The sequence below is a fragment of the Exophiala mesophila genome, assembly GCF_000836275.1.
Source record: "Exophiala mesophila strain CBS 40295 unplaced genomic scaffold supercont1.5, whole genome shotgun sequence".
NCBI classification, from domain to species: domain Eukaryota; kingdom Fungi; phylum Ascomycota; class Eurotiomycetes; order Chaetothyriales; family Herpotrichiellaceae; genus Exophiala; species Exophiala mesophila.
In genome coordinates this window covers 2,382,295-2,400,013 of record NW_015622508.1, presented here as the reverse complement: position 1 = coordinate 2,400,013, position 17,719 = coordinate 2,382,295, and the positions used below count along the sequence as shown (strand labels likewise).

At 50.4% G+C, this 17,719-nt stretch overlaps 6 protein-coding genes and 1 non-coding gene across 8 annotated transcripts; 5 read left to right on the top strand and 2 right to left on the bottom strand.

Moving 5' to 3' along the window:
• The first annotated feature begins 1,156 nt into the window (after nt 1-1,156).
• PV10_07573 (plasma-membrane proton-efflux P-type ATPase) lies at nt 1,157-5,068 on the top strand. The gene is made up of 5 exons (XM_016372486.1): nt 1,157-1,763; nt 1,811-2,034; nt 2,089-2,187; nt 2,235-2,771; nt 2,819-5,068. The coding sequence occupies exons 1-5, from the start codon at nt 1,352-1,354 to the stop codon at nt 4,535-4,537; spliced, it is 2,991 nt and encodes a 996-aa protein (XP_016221818.1). The 5' UTR covers nt 1,157-1,351; the 3' UTR covers nt 4,538-5,068.
• Nucleotides 5,069-8,900: 3,832 nt separating this feature from the next.
• PV10_07572 lies at nt 8,901-8,989 on the top strand. Its single transcript has one exon. It is a non-coding gene; the product is annotated as a tRNA-Glu (tRNA).
• Nucleotides 8,990-11,137: 2,148 nt separating this feature from the next.
• On the bottom strand, nt 11,138-13,214 carry PV10_07570 (uncharacterized protein). Its single transcript, XM_016372484.1, has 2 exons — nt 12,332-13,214; nt 11,138-12,122 (listed from the first exon to the last, which is right to left on the bottom strand). Exon 1 carries the CDS (start codon nt 12,933-12,935, stop codon nt 12,402-12,404), a length of 534 nt encoding a protein of 177 aa, XP_016221816.1. The 5' UTR covers nt 12,936-13,214; the 3' UTR covers nt 11,138-12,122; nt 12,332-12,401.
• On the top strand, nt 11,733-12,050 carry PV10_07571 (uncharacterized protein; the record flags this gene model as incomplete). Its single annotated transcript, XM_016372485.1, has 1 exon — nt 11,733-12,050. One exon carries the CDS (start codon nt 11,733-11,735, stop codon nt 12,048-12,050), a length of 318 nt encoding a protein of 105 aa, XP_016221817.1.
• A 398-nt stretch (nt 13,215-13,612) lies between the features above and the next one.
• PV10_07569 (uncharacterized protein) lies at nt 13,613-14,814 on the top strand (the record flags this gene model as incomplete). Its single annotated transcript, XM_016372483.1, has 1 exon — nt 13,613-14,814. Exon 1 carries the CDS (start codon nt 13,780-13,782, stop codon nt 14,812-14,814), a length of 1,035 nt encoding a protein of 344 aa, XP_016221815.1. The 5' UTR covers nt 13,613-13,779.
• Nucleotides 14,815-15,096: 282 nt separating this feature from the next.
• PV10_07568 (YjeF family domain-containing protein) lies at nt 15,097-16,544 on the top strand. The gene has a single exon (XM_016372482.1). It carries the CDS (start codon nt 15,432-15,434, stop codon nt 16,467-16,469), a length of 1,038 nt encoding a protein of 345 aa, XP_016221814.1. The 5' UTR covers nt 15,097-15,431; the 3' UTR covers nt 16,470-16,544.
• On the bottom strand, nt 16,445-17,380 carry PV10_07567. 2 transcript variants are annotated; one of them, XM_016372480.1, is made up of 3 exons: nt 17,145-17,380; nt 16,846-17,081; nt 16,445-16,768 (listed from the first exon to the last, which is right to left on the bottom strand). In XM_016372480.1, exons 1-3 carry the CDS (start codon nt 17,316-17,318, stop codon nt 16,612-16,614), a joined length of 567 nt encoding a protein of 188 aa, XP_016221812.1. In that variant the 5' UTR covers nt 17,319-17,380; the 3' UTR covers nt 16,445-16,611. The 2 variants fall into 2 exon arrangements, with proteins under 2 accessions (XP_016221812.1, XP_016221813.1); XM_016372481.1 differs by having other exon boundaries at nt 16,445-17,081.
• Between the last annotated feature and the right edge of the window lie 339 nt (nt 17,381-17,719).

Genomic DNA, 17,719 nt, shown 5'->3' with positions numbered 1-17,719 from the left:
AAGGAACGACCACGTTTTTGAGCGCGTGTGTGATGCAGCTTTGCCCCAAGTTAGAGAATTCCCACCGAGTGAAGCTCTCGCATTCTACTTCAGCATGAGAAACCCCGCTATGTTGACCTTGACGGGCTTTCTTCTTGCAGTGCAGAAGTGACAACCTTAGGATCCATAGATAGTGTCCGGCGTCCGCTGTCTACGAGTACTGTAATGACAATATAAATCTAAGACCTACTCAGGATGGCTGGTTGAGAAAACCTCCCGTGCATCCTTCACAGGTAGCTCAAGGATCGACTGAGGTAGTCGATGTTGATCAATTGGAGAAATGAGGTGCTCGTGGACCCTCTGACCCTCACCAGGTCCCTCAGGACATTTACGGAATACGCATACGCATACATCATGGAGTCTCTGGACTTGTGGATCACAGCTAATCAAGGTAGCTCACACCTCTCTCAGTGGATGGATAGAATGGGCTGAGAGTGGAATCAGGCGCGATGAATCGGAGGTTGACTCTACAGTAGCGACTTCCTGTCGGTGATGAACCGCTGCACCTTCCTTGCTCGACCCACGTAGGTCCACGGCCTTGTCTGATTCGACAGGAGCTCCAGACACACCAAATTGGCTAGCGGAGTTGGCAAAAAACAAGCCCAAAATTCTCCTGCTCGTGTGGATTCCATCTCTCGCTTCCCACCCAACCCTCTCATATCACCTACCACTCATCATCCGCCCTGCTCCTACAGAAGCTCCTCTGGCCCTCCCTCCAGCTCCATCACCCTTGTAGCTTTCAAGCAACTCCATCCTACCCCCCGGTCCCCTCGCAGCCAAACACCTCATCATTCACCCTCCACTAATCCTGCACGGACGCCCGTCCCGGCCCCGTCAGCTAGACTTATTTTTCATCGGTGCGTATTTTTGGTTCTAACCTTGACGTATCCAAAACAGCCTCTCCGACTGTCACAACATCCCCGTCTCTTTGTCTTTCTCTTATCAAATGGCTCAAGCGGCATGCTGGCTGACCTCAACCTCAGGGAAAGCTTAAGCAGCCAACCAGATCTCGGTTCCATCGACCTTGCTCGAGCTATCGCAGCTCCACGGCTTAACGGAACAGTGGATCCCACTGTGCTTCCCTACCCTCCAGTGGACTTGCTTTGCCCGTACCTGTGAGCTGCCCGTCCTCTCTGCTCGCATGTTGTGAACGCACTTTACTTTAAAGAGGGGTCGTACGCTGTGAGCTCACAGACTTCTTCTCTTTTCCTCCCCAGCTTGGTCTTTCCGCCTGACCTTGTTGTCCTTGTCGTCCTTTTTCTTCTTTGTTTTCTTTTCCTGCATACTAACCTCTCCACTCCCACAGTGAACCATGGCGGAAAAGGATCTCGAGAACGGCGACCCCAAGCGCGAAAGAATCTCTTTCGCCGACGGCTGGGATCCCGACAAGGACGAGGGCGAGTATGCCAACCTGATTCGTTTCATCTCTACCTACCGAGACCGCCGTTTCTCAAAAGCCCCTTCGCAAGTCTCTGGCGATGATGTCGCGGACGCTAGCCAGCCAAAAAAGAAGGGCTTCTTTGCCAGAATCTTCGGAGGTTCTGGCGGTGCTGGCGATCTCTATGAGGTCCCCGAAGAATGGTTGAATACAGACATCAAGCAAGGCCTCACAACTGCCGAGGTCGAAGAGCGACGGAGAAAGACTGGCTTCAACGAGTTGACCACCGAGAAGGAGAACATGTTTGTCAAGTTCATCGGCTATTTCCGTGGTCCCATTCTCTACGGTAAGTTGACCACCTGATTTTTCCCTCTCTTGTACTAATCTCTGCAGTGATGGAACTCGCTGTTCTCCTGGCGGCTGGTTTGCAAGATTGGATCGATTTCGGTGTCATTATCGGTATCTTGATGCTTAACGCCATCGTCGGTTGGTACCAAGAAAAGCAGGCTGCCGACGTCGTCGCTAGCTTGAAGGGTGATATTGCCATGAAGGCAGAAGTTGTCCGCGATGGTCAAGTTCAGGAGATCAAGGCCCGAGAGCTGGTCCCTGGTGACATTGTATGCTTCGTCTACGAGTTCCTTGCTGCGATCGAATGCTAATGTTTGTTCCAGCTCATTCTCGAAGAGGGTTCCGTCGTTGCTGGCGAGGCTCGCTTGATCTGCGATTTTGACAACCCAGCTGGCTTCGAGGAGTACAAGGAGATGGTCAACGTAAGTCCTGTCGCGTCTTAGCACGAATTAAACTAATCCATTCCCAGGACCCTGAGGGTTATCACTCCAAGAATCACACTGACTCTGATGATGATGAGGAACACCACATTGGTGTCTCAATTGTTGCCACCGATCAATCTGCCATCACCGGTGAATCTCTCGCCGTTGACAAGTACATGGGTGACATTTGCTACTACACTACCGGTTGCAAACGTGGCAAGGCCTACTCCGTCGTGACCGAGTCTGCTCGTGGCTCCTTTGTCGGCAAGACCGCTTCTCTCGTCCAAGGTGCGAATGATCAGGGCCATTTCAAGGCTATCATGGATTCTATCGGAACAGCACTTCTCGTGTTGGTCGTCTTCTTCATTCTCATGGCCTGGATTGGTGGTTTCTTCCGCGGACTCAACATTGCAACTCCCATGGACAGCTCCATCAACTTGTTGCATTACGCCCTTATCCTGCTTATCATCGGTGTTCCTGTCGGTCTTCCCGTTGTCACCACTACCACTCTTGCAGTCGGAGCTGCCTACCTCGCTCAGCAGAAGGCTATTGTCCAGAAGCTGACCGCCATCGAGTCTTTGGCTGTAAGTGGTTTCTTGAACTTTCTATGGGCTCTGCTAACTTGCCACAGGGTGTTGATGTTCTCTGCTCCGACAAGACCGGAACCTTGACTGCCAATCAGTTGACCATTCGTGAGCCCTACGTCGCCGAGGGTGAAGATGTCAACTGGATGATGGCCTGCGCTGCCCTTGCCTCATCCCACAACCTCAAGGCTCTCGACCCTATCGACAAAATCACCATCTTGACTCTCAAGAGATATCCCAAGGCTCGTGAAATCTTGCAGCAAGGTTGGAAGACGGAGAAGTATACACCTTTTGACCCTGTCTCCAAGCGTATCACCACCATCTGTACCCTCAAGGGCGAGCGCTGGTCATTCTGCAAGGGTGCCCCCAAGGCCGTCCTTGCCATCGCCGAGTGTGACGAGGCTACCGCCAAACACTACCGTGATACTGCGGCAGACTTTGCCAGACGTGGTTTCCGATCTCTTGGTGTTGCCTCAAAGCGCGGTGATGAGCCCTGGAAAGTCATTGGCATGTTGCCCATGTTCGATCCTCCCCGTGATGATACTGCCCACACCATTCTGGAAGCTCAAAACCTTGGTCTCAGCGTCAAGATGTTGACTGGTGATGCCATTGCCATTGCAAAGGAAACCTGCAAGCTCCTCGCTCTCGGAACAAAGGTCTACAACTCGCATCGTCTCATCGCTGGCGGTGTTGCTGGCTCCACTCAATACGACCTCGTTGAGAAGGCCGATGGTTTCGCTGAAGTTTTCCCCGAGCACAAATACCAGGTCGTGGAGATGTTGCAACAGCGTGGCCATCTTACTGCCATGACTGGTGACGGTGTCAACGATGCCCCATCTCTGAAGAAGTCCGACTGCGGTATCGCCGTCGAGGGTGCCACCGAAGCCGCTCAAGCTGCCGCCGATATCGTTTTCTTGGCTCCTGGTCTCTCTACCATCGTCGATGCCATCAAGGTCGCTCGTCAAATTTTCCAACGTATGAAGGCTTACGTGCAATACCGTATTGCTCTCTGCTTGCACTTGGAACTTTACCTGACCACATCGATGATCATCATCAACGAGACCATTCGAACTGATCTGATTGTCTTTTTGGCCCTCTTCGCCGATCTTGCCACCATTGCCGTCGCCTACGACAATGCTCACTACGAACCTAGACCTGTAGAATGGCAATTGCCCAAGATCTGGGTCATCTCGGTCTTCCTCGGTATACTCCTCGCCATTTCCACCTGGATCATGCGTGGATCCTTCTATATGCCCGGAGGTGGTCTTGTACAAAACTTCGGCAACGTCCAACTCATGCTTTTCCTTCAGGTCTCACTGGTTGAGAATTGGCTCATCTTTGTCACCCGTGGTGGACAAACATGGCCATCGTGGAAGCTTGTGGGCGCCATCTTCATTGTGGATGTCCTTTCCACTCTTTTCTGTGTCTTTGGCTGGCTCTCTGGAAGCGAAGATGAATTCTTCACCAGCCCTCAAGATTCTTTCTCCCGAGACCACTACAGCACTCAAACCTCGATTGTCACCGTTGTGGTGATCTGGTGTTATTCAATCGGTGTTATTATCGTCGTAGCTATCGTCTACTACCTCCTAGTCAGCATGAGCTGGATTGACAACCTCGGCCGTGCCACCCGCAGCCACGCCGATACCACCATGGAGAACATTCTTGGTCATCTCAGCCGAGTTGCTCTGGAGCACGAGACCGACGTGCACGGCAAGACGAAGTGGGTCCTGGGATCCAAGGCTTCCGGCGAGGAAGAAGATGAATAGATTCGTCACGAGTTTGGAGATCACTCGACTGCACTGGAGGGCTACGTGCGAGCGAAATATCTCTCAATATTTTCCTAATTTGAGCTAATGGACAAAATTACATGGGGTGGCCGCTGAAACTGATTATCAACAAACGTGTATGTTTTTCAAGCAGCAGGAACAAAAAACACTGGAAAATCCACACTAAAAGGGTACCATGTACTTGAGTGATTTCGAGAACCGTCGCTGTCTGAAGTGGTCCACCACTGGTTGTACTGGTAGAAGGCTTTCGGGCTCCCATGATTTTGTCCAAACGAGCAAGCTTTGCTGCGATGCTTGAGTTCAAGCCCATGCAATTACTACAGTGTTTCCTTCTTTTTCGTCTCCACAGGAATCAATGATACAATGTATGTACGAATGAAGCTTCGACCGAGGTGATCAAGGTCGTGGACATGTGCAACGACAAGTGAAATTGATTTAGTCAAGCCTGGATGGGGTAGATCTTGTTTTGTTTAGACTAATCCCCATTTTGAGGGAGTGCAATTTCGATTCATCGTTATCTTTCTACTTTTTCTGAGACTCCAGGACCTTTCTTAGTGGGTCGACTCGTGGGCTCCAAAGGTTCCACATGGCGACCTTTCCGGTACGCCGATCCACGCTCAGAAGTTTCTGGTTCGGCTGTGAAGTGATGTTCTGATCTAAAAACAAAGTGTCAAGCTGCTCCATAGCGGTTGCTTGTACTCAAAACAAGCCACGTCGCCCATGGCTTAATTAGTGTCCAAGGCCGAGCAGACGGTTCAAGCCTTGCGGATCTCCAAATGCTTGGGAGCCGTCCAAACGAGAGACTTTGTTTGACTTTGGTAAATCCTCCCAGGCACGCAGGGCAACTTTGTGGTTTCGCTTGTTTCTCATCCAACTTTCCCAGAGTTGGGCTTTCTTCCCACTCTTGGTGAGGATCGTCGTCGAACTCGGGCTCGACTCGACTCGAGTCCCTCGCTCCGGGACCCAGAGCCTTCCTCCTTACATACCTAGGTACTTGGGAAAGATCCAGGGCGTACCCTGAATTAAACACCCTTGTTGTTTTTGTTCTCGTGTGTACTTACATACTTGTTTATCTTGACAGTTGTGTATGTACAGTACTTACAGTACAGTATAGCAGTAATCAGTCACTCAGTCATCGTAGTTGCTGACAGACTCCACAGTCCATTGGAACCCTGACTTGTCTGTTGAACCCATGAACCTGAATCCATGAGCCTCGGATCACCCTTCACAGCCTTTCAACCCTTGAGGCTCCGAACGGGGTCTCTGTGCTCCTCTTCCGTTCCGCGGGCTCAGGCGCACTCCTTGCTTACAAGGCCTTTAGTGCGTGATTTGGATATGCAAAGGCCTGGTGATCAAACGTTCAAAACAATTCGGACCCCACTGCCACATACGGACGTGGGCGTGGCCGTGGGCGTGGGCGTGGGCGCGTCCAAGTTTCGGATTTCACCTGTATTGACACCCCTTTTCGGCTGGCTTAAGGCGACAGGGTGGTGACTTAGAATAATGGCATGGGTTGGTACCTATCTACAGTAGTATCTATCAAACTTGTCATTGTTGTTGTCACCATCCAGTCGGGGTTGCGAAGAGAATGGCTTTCTCGCCGTAGTACAGTAGACCTTGGATAGAATATGTCTATGCACTGACACACCTGCAAAAGATATCATTCAAGTATCAAAGAACGCGGAATTCCTTGCGGGTCTGCGGCTCTGCGGCTTTGCGGCGTTTAGCTCGGCGATTTTTATATTCTTGTTATCACTACAGTAAAACAGTGCTCCTGTCCACGTCACCTTGGATCGCTGAGTAGAGCGATGATCATGTGCGCCATATCTTCACAACTTTGGGATGTACTCCGTAGAATGTATCTCGTAGACCACAGAAAACTCACATGCCGAGTTGTGGCCGAAGATGCATTATTATACTCAATACCGTTCCCTGCCAAACCCCCCAAAAAAGGCGCAGAATTGCCACAATTGTGGATGGCTGGCCGTTTGCGACCGCTAACCACTGCAGACATGACCTGTTGATCTCAGCAACAACACCCTCCTTTATCCTATGATTCTATTGAACCTGAGAAAAGGTCCAGGGCATTATTCACTCGGGGTCCGTGGTGTGGTTTTCTCAAAGAGGAGGGCTGAGAGCTTTGCAACGATACTAGAACTGGTTTGCTTGGATACTTTACAGTCAAAGTAGAGAGTCGCCTGGTCATAAATGATATAGATTTAAATGAATCATGTCTGAGTTGTGGTAGGTCGTGAAACATGTCGTCTCAGAGAATCTGCGGCAGTATCTGTGTCACGTGCAAAGAATAACGCTTGAAGGGAGGTCGATACTACTACTGCACAACCCCCTCTGATAAACGGCTTCCTCATCTGCACGGTCCGACGAATGCATGCTGCTGCAAGGCAGATGCAGAGCTCTCAAACGTAGTGCCAAAGGCTTTGCAAAGATGCTCAGCGAAAGGCCCCTCTGCCTCGAACAGCCATCAAACCTTGGGACAACAAACAAACAAACAACCGGGAATGGAATCCGTCAAACGTTGTGCGGACTAAGAGGAAGATTGACAGACAGATGTCAACGTCAACATCAGACCATGATCTCGTATACATGGTCCGTGTCTGCTGTCCGTGTCACTAAATACTAATGTCATAAATGTCAGAAGACATTCAACCCCAAGACACGTGCTGTGGTCGGTTGAGTGCAGTTCAACTGACCAAAAGCAGCGGCACTGACCGCCGAACTTGGTGGGAAATTTCCCTGCAACCTCCTGTGAACTGTAAGTAGTACGTGGTGGAGAGCTTGGATAGCTCTACCAGTTCGGCGCCAAGCACTTGGCTCTTTCAATAGAACGTCTTCATCTCAACTATTATTATCATCGTCAGCGACCTGGGGAGGCCATCACTACCGACAGTAAAAGTAGGAGCAGCAAGCCGACGGTTGTTGGAAATGAAAATCGGCAAATTCATTCCTTCATTGGACCCCACCTGGCGGAATGGGTGACTGAGTTTGAGATGTCTTTCAAAAGAACCCACACGGCACTCGTCATTGAAAGTCAAACAACTTTAGGCCGAGCAGAAATAATGGACTCCCAGCCACCAGGTTTCTTTGTCTTTGTGATGACAGCATAGGTAACATTCTTCATGCCCACTTGATCTCCATATAAAGTCTTCCATATCGGTACTAGCATGCCATGACGCCGACCCAGTTGTCGGTGGGCCTAACGACCATAGGTAGAGGAGCCGAGGCGGCAGTATTGATGCTACTCAGGAGACGCAGCCTTGTCTGTTAGTGCCCATGCCAACATGACCATGACCACGACATTTCTTCATCTTGCATATCAACTCCACCTTTTGATGGGCTTGACCGATGATGTGTTGGCATCATGTAGGGAATGGCAACATTCCCCTGTATATGGTGCCGTTATAGCAACATCGCTTGCCATGGTCGTCGGTCTGCCTGCGTTAGTGCCTCTCCAGGTATTCTGGATCCAACCTCACATAAAGTTGTGATATGTGTATATCTCTGGGTGCAGATAGGATCATCCCTATTTCAGCAGACCCATTGTTGTGAGAATTGTGGCCTGCAGCGGGCGTCGACATCGACATCGTGATACACCAACGGCCCAGACTGTCAGGAGCACAATAGAACTCGATGAGTTCAGCATGGTTTTGGAAAACCTCTGTCTTATCCTCCCCCGAGTTTATGTTCTTGGATTGTCATGAAATGGCAGCTCATGCTTGTCAGGAGCACATCCATATTCGGAGGAGAGACAACCATGGTGTTGAGAACGTGAACTCTCCGCGGTCTCTTGATGGTCAGCTAGTGTCGGGAGGCTCGTGGAAAGGAGGGAGTTATGATAGTAAAGCTGCGGGTATGTGGGCAGGACTCAGTAAGCGTTGTCATATCCGACGTCTCATGGACCGGGGAACCGAGGCTGGCTCATTGTTTGGCCAATGTGGACTGAGGGCTGAGATACGATGCGGGCCTGTTAAGTATATCAGCAGACTTAAATGGCAAGATTGACTTCATATAGGTAACCAAGCAAGCAGGTCCCGGACAGGGTGAGTCCCTATAGGCTTTGATGTGGGCGAGTCCTCGACAGAGACAACGTGGAACGTGTGTGGGAAGGCAGTTTACCACAAGGCTGTGGGTGTGGAAGGAGGATATTGACCTGCCTGCTTGTTTGATGTCTGGTCAACTGAGGAAGGCGGATAGAGTGTCGAGGCAGGAGCGAGCACTCAGTCTGCAAGACGTCCGACGCACCTGCCTCCAAATCAGATGATTTAGATCTCTGCCACGCATTTTCTTCCAACAATCAGGTGGTCCCTCAACGCGTGTGTTCCTGTCCGATGTAGTGTAGTTGGTTAACATCTCTGTTTCTCATATCACTCTTGATATTCACAGAAGCCTCGGGTTCAAATCCCGGCGTCGGAATTGAGCTTTTTTTGTTTTTTGCCACTTTGAGTCTTCCACATGCATGGAATACTTGTTTGTTGGGACGTGGGAGGTGAAGTAAGGCTTCAAGGAGGCTTCAAGATCACCACCAACTGGACGGACGTTAGTCTGAGGGAGTTGAAGTAAAGTTTCAGGGGTACCCACACCAGATGGACAAAAAGAGGATCTTGCACGGACGGCAGGTGTTGAAAGAGCAGCGGAAGGAGGAGCGCTTGATTTGGAGAGTATCAAAAAGCGTCTGCGTCTTGGTGAAGGGCCTAGAAGTGTATCCAGCCTGTCAAGATTGTAAACCGGCCATCGATCTGATAAGGGGCCACGTAAGGGTTTATGATTTAATATGAAAATGTGTTCAACTGTCTAGGTACAGATTGGCTGTTGCAAGCAGCGCAGCCAGCGCAGGGAGATGAAGTATTCAAAGGGGTTGGGTGGTAGTCAAGCAACCAGGGCGCAGGAGGCAATAAGCGAGGCATCCAGAGCATACAGGTACATGTACTTGTCAAGAGAGGCTCGCTGCAGGACCTGCATCTGCCTAAAAGCTACCACACCAAGTACAGTGACATTTCAGTTTGTAGCCTGGTCGAATAACCTGCCCGGAACATTTCATTTGACACATTGTGGCTTGTCAAAGCACTGACATACACAAGGGGGCTGAAAAACTACTACATCTTCCATCAGGTAGGTCAGAAACCACACATCATACGGTCTCGAAAAAGCAATTAGGTCTGTTCAAGAAGACAAATGCCCTAATATGCCATACAAGGTCAAGTCAGTGGCCAAGATTGTCTCAGCCTCTTCTGTAGAGTTGACCACCTGTAGCCTGCCTAGTCCTCTGTCAAAGTATGTAACCTCCTGCAACCCTTCCTCTAGAAACTAACAATTATCCTGCAACCTCCTCTCTACAAGCCAAGCTAACTCCTCAAAGAGCGTCAGAAGCGAAAATAGAGAGCCAGTACCACTCTACAGTCTTGGGCGGACCCGCAAGTTCTTGCAAGGTTGAGAATTCACTGATTTCACCATTCAGCACACCACAGCACACCACAGCACACCACAGCAGCCACGGCACAGCACGCACAGCACACGTAGACCTCTCCTGAAGTGCCTTGCCAAGGGTGTTTGATAGGTTGGGTGCTCATCCATGCTAGTAATTCACTTTCACAGAAAGGTTGCCAAGTTTTCATTTTTCATTCCCACTCACACTTTCCCTCACAGCCCGGGCAGGATCTCGTAGACACACTCTTTCTTTCGACGGAGCTCGAGCACCAAAGCCAGCTCGACGATGATTGCAAAGACCTGACGGAAAGCCTCTGATCATCCAGAAGTGGGTCCGTTATACCCCCGATGCATTTGCTAGACCAAATTCTTCAAGGCAGAAGCAGGACACATATCCCTTATCATTAATTTCATATGTACAGGGGTTACTAAGGTAGTACTGGAGAGACGCAAGCAAGTGCAGGGAATCGCAAATCGTGGAGGTTTTGAGCCTCTGCACACCACCACTTCTTCAAGAGCGACCTGTCGGTCTCTCCTGAGGTGTTTCATGGCTGACACCAGGTGGTGGTAGACGGGCGCCTCGAGCTACGCAATGTGGAATCTTCTAGAGAGAAGGCTTGGACCGCTGGCTGTATTGCTTGCATGTCAAACCCTTCTCAATTTTTTGGGGCCGCAGGCGCGTAACGCGACCGTAAATCCGGCCACTCTCCTATTCCAAAACAGGAGAATAAAAATGGACAGGCACACTGACTCATGATCTCAGCCGTGCGATGAGGGTACGTAATCCAACTCCATAAGAGAAGGCCTAGATCAAAGTAATTGAACAATAGCGACCCTCGCCTCTTGAGAATGATCCCAGTGAGCATTTGATTATGGACTGGCTCGCTTGCGCTTGCGGTTTCATAAAGAATGGTTGACCTTAAAAACGGGTACCGACACGCCCTTGTTCAGTCGAGGCCTACCAAGTCAGTGTGGGAAGCAGATACTTCAACACTACACAATGGGGCGTCTGCGTGTGTTGGAAAAGGAGTGAGCCATCTTAAACCTTGGCATTTATAGCAGATGAACTTTTTGTAAATGACAACAGAATGGTTCATTGGACAGATGTCCCACGGCCCACGAGCCGAGCCTACGAGCCGGGACGGGGAACGAGGAATCTCAGAGCTTCGAAAAGAATCCCTGTTGTCAGGCTGGCCCTGCCTCCATCAAATGAACGCCGTAGTCTTGGGCCTCCTCGAGTCGCTTATGGAGAGACCGGTGGCGGAACCGGGAAGCGGGAAAATAAGCCCACGCCAATTGCTCTAAGGCTGATAGGATGCCCTTTGACCCATGCCAACAATTGGGATCCCATGTATTAGCGTCGGGGAAGAAGATTTTCGTTTAACAGCCTCAGGATCAAAGGTTTTGGGCAGCATGGAGCCATGAAAAAAGCGGTGTGTTGAAAGGTGTAGATTATGAACAGTATAAAATGGACATGGTCCAGCAATACAAGTCTGTTCATCAATTCCTATGTTGTATCGTGCAGTGGGCTTCGAGTCGACCAAATTGCCAAAGAGTGACCCGAACAGTATTCAACTAACAAGACCTTGCTGCATATTAGTACATACGATCCTCTTCCCAGGTATGGATGAATGGCAGATGTTCGAGGCCGCCCTGCTGACTCTTTTAGAATAACCCTCGACGCCCGGAGAGATCTCTTGCGGCCCATAGCAACAGCCCCGATCAGACGACAATGGAAATGGCCAGGTCGCTCATAGATGTGGATGTCGGCCAAGCCGGAACTTGGGGAGGGCCAGTCATGCCTCTTACCAGTTATCCTGCGGGGATAAATTTGGATAGGGATATTGAGATGGACGCCGAGACTACTGGTCCAAATGGAGTCGGGGTAGAAGCACCAAACGAGGTTGATCAAGCGCCCGAGGATGCCACAACCACTGGTCCAAATGGAGTCGGAGGAGAAGCATCAAATGAGTCTGATCAAGCGTCCGAGGATACCACAACCACTGGTCCAAATGAAGTCGGAGAAGAAGCATCAAATGAGTCTGATTAAGCGTCCAAGGATACCAAAGCCATCAAGCATAGGCAGAACTTATCGTAATCACACAATGGGGGGATGTGCCTGCTACAAAAGTTAATATCAGTTCCAGTCTAAGTATCCAGATAGATAGAAGGAGAACAAAGTGTTCAGAGAGAAGATTGGTTCATTATGGTGGCGCTAATTCAAGAGCAATCATCAGGCTTGGCCGAGGCTGTTCTTGATACCACTCAGGCTAAGGATGATACGTGTGTTCATCATAGAATCAAAATTGAATGTGCAAAGGCGGTACTCACAATGTGATTATCTCGTTGTATCTGACAGTCTCATAAGGTTCTAATGTCGAGACTGAATTGTAGCATGTTTTCACTTGTTGGCTATCTGGGGCCACAGAAAAACCGGCCCACTATTTTTAGAAGGATGGAGAAGCGCCGAGTTGGTCTTGGGCTCGTCGTCATTTGCAAGTGCGTCGACGGCTGTCTCAAGGGTCGGCTCGGGAGTGGGCTCGTCGTCATATGCAAGTGTGTCCACGGCTGTCGCATAGGTCGGCTTATCAGAATGAGCAATAGTTCGTGACTTGAAACCAACCCCAGGGTGGGGGCGGAGGTTGCGTCGTTGTGTGTGATGTTTCTGCTTTTGGGTTTTGGCCAATCGTCTCTCCTGTAGCAGTCGTTGGATCTCCGAGTGCCTGAACATTTTGACTTGGATGTCCGTCAATGTCCTCTTTGTGCCATCGTCATAGTAGCCCAGTGGCGCATTGTCATGCTCGTCTGCGGTCGTCTCTGGGGAGGACTGGGTTGGATGGCTTCGGTCAACCTTGGGAAGGTCTGGAATGGGACGACCCGGGAAGTGGGCGGCATGAAACTCGCGTAGGCGGTCGAGCTCGTCTTGATCTAGCATCGTCTGGTGACTCGGAGGAGGTTGTCTTAGTAATGGCCTGCTATACGCGCCAAATTAGAAATGTTGACCGGCCGCGGTAGGTCAGCGTCTCATTCAGCCAATCGACTACCATGTGGCGTAGATGTTGACCGCCGACCGGTCGACCGAGGAGAGTATGGTGATTGTCTTTGGATGTAGGGCGCAGGGACTGTACGCGTAGTTTTGCACCGCATTTAGCAAGGAACTAAATGTACATCATAAAGACCACGAATACTTGACAATAAACGCCCAGGGCTGCTTGATAGGCTGGTAGGGAAACACTATAAATTTATGAGTACCTAGCCACGCCTAGTAGACACTAAAAGTCCTTCTCGTGGCTTTAGCACATCTAGAAGGAAAGTTAGCCGTACAAGCCGTTCTCATTGATCACATGTTGCTATACGCCTCAAGACATTACCAATAGTCATCACACCTCTGCTTCGTATCCCTTTGTTGGTCGATTGTTAAACACTGTTTAATAAGCCTCAATCTAGCAAGCACCCGCCATGGCATAGGTGACCGACTTGCTCCGAGAATTCCTATCTATGCAACTCTCGTACCTTGACTGGTCTGAAATTTATATTGCCATATTTGAACCTGAAAACCTTCTCTGCTACGGTAACTCTACTCGAGGTGAGATGCAATCGCTTCGGCCGAGCTCTCGGACGTGATGGGTGGGTTTGGTTTGTGAGAATTAGCTTAATGTTTTCCCGCTGGCGTTCAGGTCTATGTCTATATTAGAGTGCCTCTATCGCAGCCCCCTTGCCCATGCCTCTCAAACTTCTAGCTAACAACAGGGCAAACACAGCTTGGCTCAAGGGGGCCCATGCAAACCACAATGTCTAGCAGCTTGATTCTTTTCACGGGTGCCACGGGTTTCGTTGGCTTTCACACCTTGATCGAAGCTCTATCCAAAGGATATAATGTCCGAGCGGCAGTTCGATCAGAGGACAAGATCACGTCGATTACGACCGCAAAGACAATCCAGCCCTTTCTCTCCCAGCTCTCGTTCGTCGTCGTTCCAGACATCACTAAAGATGGCGCTTTCGACGAGGCCGTTAAGGGCGTGCAATACATTGTTCACCTTGCATCTCCTCTCCCCAAGGCCGAAATATCCACCGATTGGGAACAAAGCCTGGTCTTGCCAGCCATCCATGGCACCTTGAGTATTCTCTACTCGGCTCTCAAACAACCAACAATCAAGCGTGTCGTTATAACCTCATCTGTTGTCGCTGTGTTCCCTGAAGACTGGTACAAAACACCAATGACCCAAGTCTTCAACGCTAACACTATCCGTCCCGATACAAAAGGACCGTACCAGGACGCTGCCATTGCATATTCTGCAAGCAAGAAGCTAGCCTTGAATCGCACCCTGGACTTTATCGCCAAAGAGACACCGCACTTCGCCATCATCAATTTGATGCCTACCTTTGTTCTCGGTGCAGATACACATGCAGAAACGCCGTCAGAGGCCGCAGGTGGCTCCAACGGCCAACTCCTGAGACGGTTTGTCCAAGGGACAGACGTTGACGCGCTGCCGGCTATGACAGTTCACCTCGATGACGTGGCCTTTGTGCACATTGCTGCATTGACCCAGGAGCTTGATGGGCATCAAAACTTTGGTCTCAACTTCAATGGTCCCAGTGGAATTGTCTGGGATGATGCCATAGATATCGTCAAGGACAAGTTTCCTGATTCAATTGCGAATGGTATACTGCACACGACTGGAGCTCAGCCCTCGGTGAAAGTGCCATTTGATGCCAGCGAGACCGAAAAGGTATTTGGTTTCAAATACAAGCCTTTTGAGCAGCAAGTCCAAGACGCGGTCGGACGATATGTCGAGCTTGCTTCAAAGGCATAGAAGGGCTGCGGGTCCACTTCAGCGACCGTTAGTTGCCATGCATTATCTCTAAATATAGGGCTCGAGACTCGTCCGTAGATCTTCTCTGGCTCCTCTCTGGATCAAGGGACTAGAATACAATCTACGTTAAGAAGCTAGTGTATCTCAGTTTGGGTTTGATATCATGCCACGAGGCTGAAATTACGCCATCATGATTGGCTGGAGCCTCTTCCGGTCAGCCTTGGCCTCTCGACCACTCCGCAATTCATCGAATCTTTGCCTAACCTTTACCAGTTCTTTACTCACCTAGCATTGATGTTGATGCGGTGTTTCAAGTCAACCGCAAACAAGAGACATTGGTCCCAGTGTCCTCACATCTTCGTTTGATAGTCGGGTTCCCTACATGTGATGCTCATCTTGGGGATGACCACAGTCCTGCACCGTGACGCGAACTCAACGCTGCTCTGACATCACCTTGGACCGCATCCTTGCCTCCGATTATCTGACCATCTATCGCAGCATTGCAGGATTCTCTGTCAAGTGTTATACTTCCACTTTGGATATCAGTTATTGATTTGCATATCCTTCTCTACCCACTATCTCGTCCACTTTGCTGATCGCCTCCTAACTCTGACTTGATGAGTTCCGGATCAGATCCTGCCACGGCCAACATGTCTACCGCCTCGCGCGCTATGCTGGCCAAAGTCCGCCAGATTGTGCCTCCCATGTTGGAAAAGTTCCACAAAGGCCAGCTTGGACGAGTGGCCGTCATCGGCGGCAGTGCCGATTACACGGGAGCACCGTATTTCTCTGCCATGGCATCGGCTCGACTTGGCTGCGACTTGTCATATGTCTTCTGTGAGCCTTCGGCGGCCCCTACGATCAAGTCCTACTCACCAAACCTGATGGTCTCGCCGATTTTGAGGTCGACTGCCTCGATTTCGCCAGCCCAGAAAGACAAGGATGCGTCTGGTGAGGAGCTCGCCAAGCCGATCCTGGATATGCTTCCCCGTCTACACGTGCTGGTTATCGGACCAGGCTTGGGGCGAGACACAGTCACTCAGAAGCAAGTCAAGGCCGTGATCCAGGCCGCCAGAAAACATGATCCCCCTGTACCCATGGTCCTTGACGCGGATGCCCTCTGGCTCGTTCAAACAGATCCCGACATCATCAAAGGTCACAAGGAATGTATCTTGACTCCTAACGTGGTGGAATTTGGCAGGCTCGCTAAAGCCGTTGGGCTAGATCATCAGAATTCTGACCCGGAGAAGGCATGTCAGGAGCTTTCCAAAATTCTCGGTGGAGTTTGTATCATCCAGAAGGGCGCCGTCGACTATATTTCCCAAGGCACCCAGACTACGATCTCGGATTTCCAGGGTGGTTTGAAGAGAGCAGGTGGCCAGGGCGACACATTGACAGGGTCGCTAGGCACGTTTCTCGCTTGGCGTCAAATCTACCACGAGGGGCTTTGGGACATTGAAGGGGACAAGCTGAGTCGAGAGGAAACCCTCCTTGTTGCGGCGTTTGGCGGAAGTGCCATCACAAGGGAATGCTCCCGGCGTGCGTTCGAGAAGAGACAGCGCAGTCTACAAGCAAGCGATCTCACCGAAGAGGTACACAATGCCTTCTTGACGCTCATCGGAGAGCCAGGCCAAGGCCCCAAGCAGAATTTGTAGCTCACTTTCGAGTATGACAAGGTATTCCAAACCTCAGATAGATGTTGCGCAGTAAACAGTGTATTCTGGTTGTGATTCACATGCTCTTTCGTTTGGCTATGTACAATAATGTGGATTTTTCACGTTTCCTATCCGGTATATCTTAATCATAGGCGGTCACAACCTTGCCGTCTTTGAGTCTAGACACCCTCGCCTCCTCTTGAAGTCTATCCTGCTCTTTATAATGAGCGGTCAATGCAGACAAGTCGACTGAGTCCCGCCCGGCGGCGACGTTCCATGGCGACCTGACATTGAAGGCCCTGGAGACACGAAAGTTAGTTAATTTGCTAAGGTACTGCATTGCAGGTGTCTGGGCTTCTCTCTGTCGTGAACATACTCTGGGTATCGCATGGGTGAACCGGTGGTGTCACGGGGACTTCCTGCAAACAGTTGTCTGTCGGCAGCGGCTTGTTCCATCATGGTGGTATGGATCACATTTTTTCTGCTCTCTTCCTCCTGACTCGTCTCGAAGGTCTTAATCAGCCGTGAAATAACGTTGTCTTTGGGCGACGAAGCCACCGAATAAAGGACGTAGAAGATTGGGATGGAAGCGATCGAAATGTAGAAACCCCTCTGCATGCGTGGTTAATATCCATCAATTCGATCGCTCTGCAGGAATTTCTTATGTTTGCTCACCCCAAAGGACTCAGTCGCGGGACCTGATTCGGCGTGGAATGCGCTTTCTCCATGGCCAGCGCCGTGGCCGTGGCCATGACTAGCATGATCCGAGGCGTATCTTCGAGGGGTGCGTTGAAAGTGTTGCCTCAAGGGACGAGCGACTGCTCTTGCCCCTCTTGAGACGGACGACATGATGGTGTCTTGAGGCTGCAAGGGTGATTGCTCGTGATCTTGACTGCGACCCTAGCCTCGTGGTTCATCGACTTGATGGTCTTTGGATGAGGTTCCCAAGCTTGTCCTCCCGCCAAGACTTTTGGGCACTAAACTATTTTGGGATAGCCAGTCTCGCTCCTGCAGAACATGGATTTGTCTTCCTCTCATTCTCCCATGATGAGAATATCTGGTTTACACGACCATCACAAACCAATCGCCTTTGGCCACGCATCTCGCCCGGCGTGATTCTGTACTGATTCTGTCATCGTCCCATAACCAAGGAACTTCTGTTCCTGCAGTGGATTTTGTGCTGCTAAAATGATGCAGGCAACGGCCCCTGTCCCTGGTTGGGCAGCAACATCTCCCAGACCCCTGCCTGC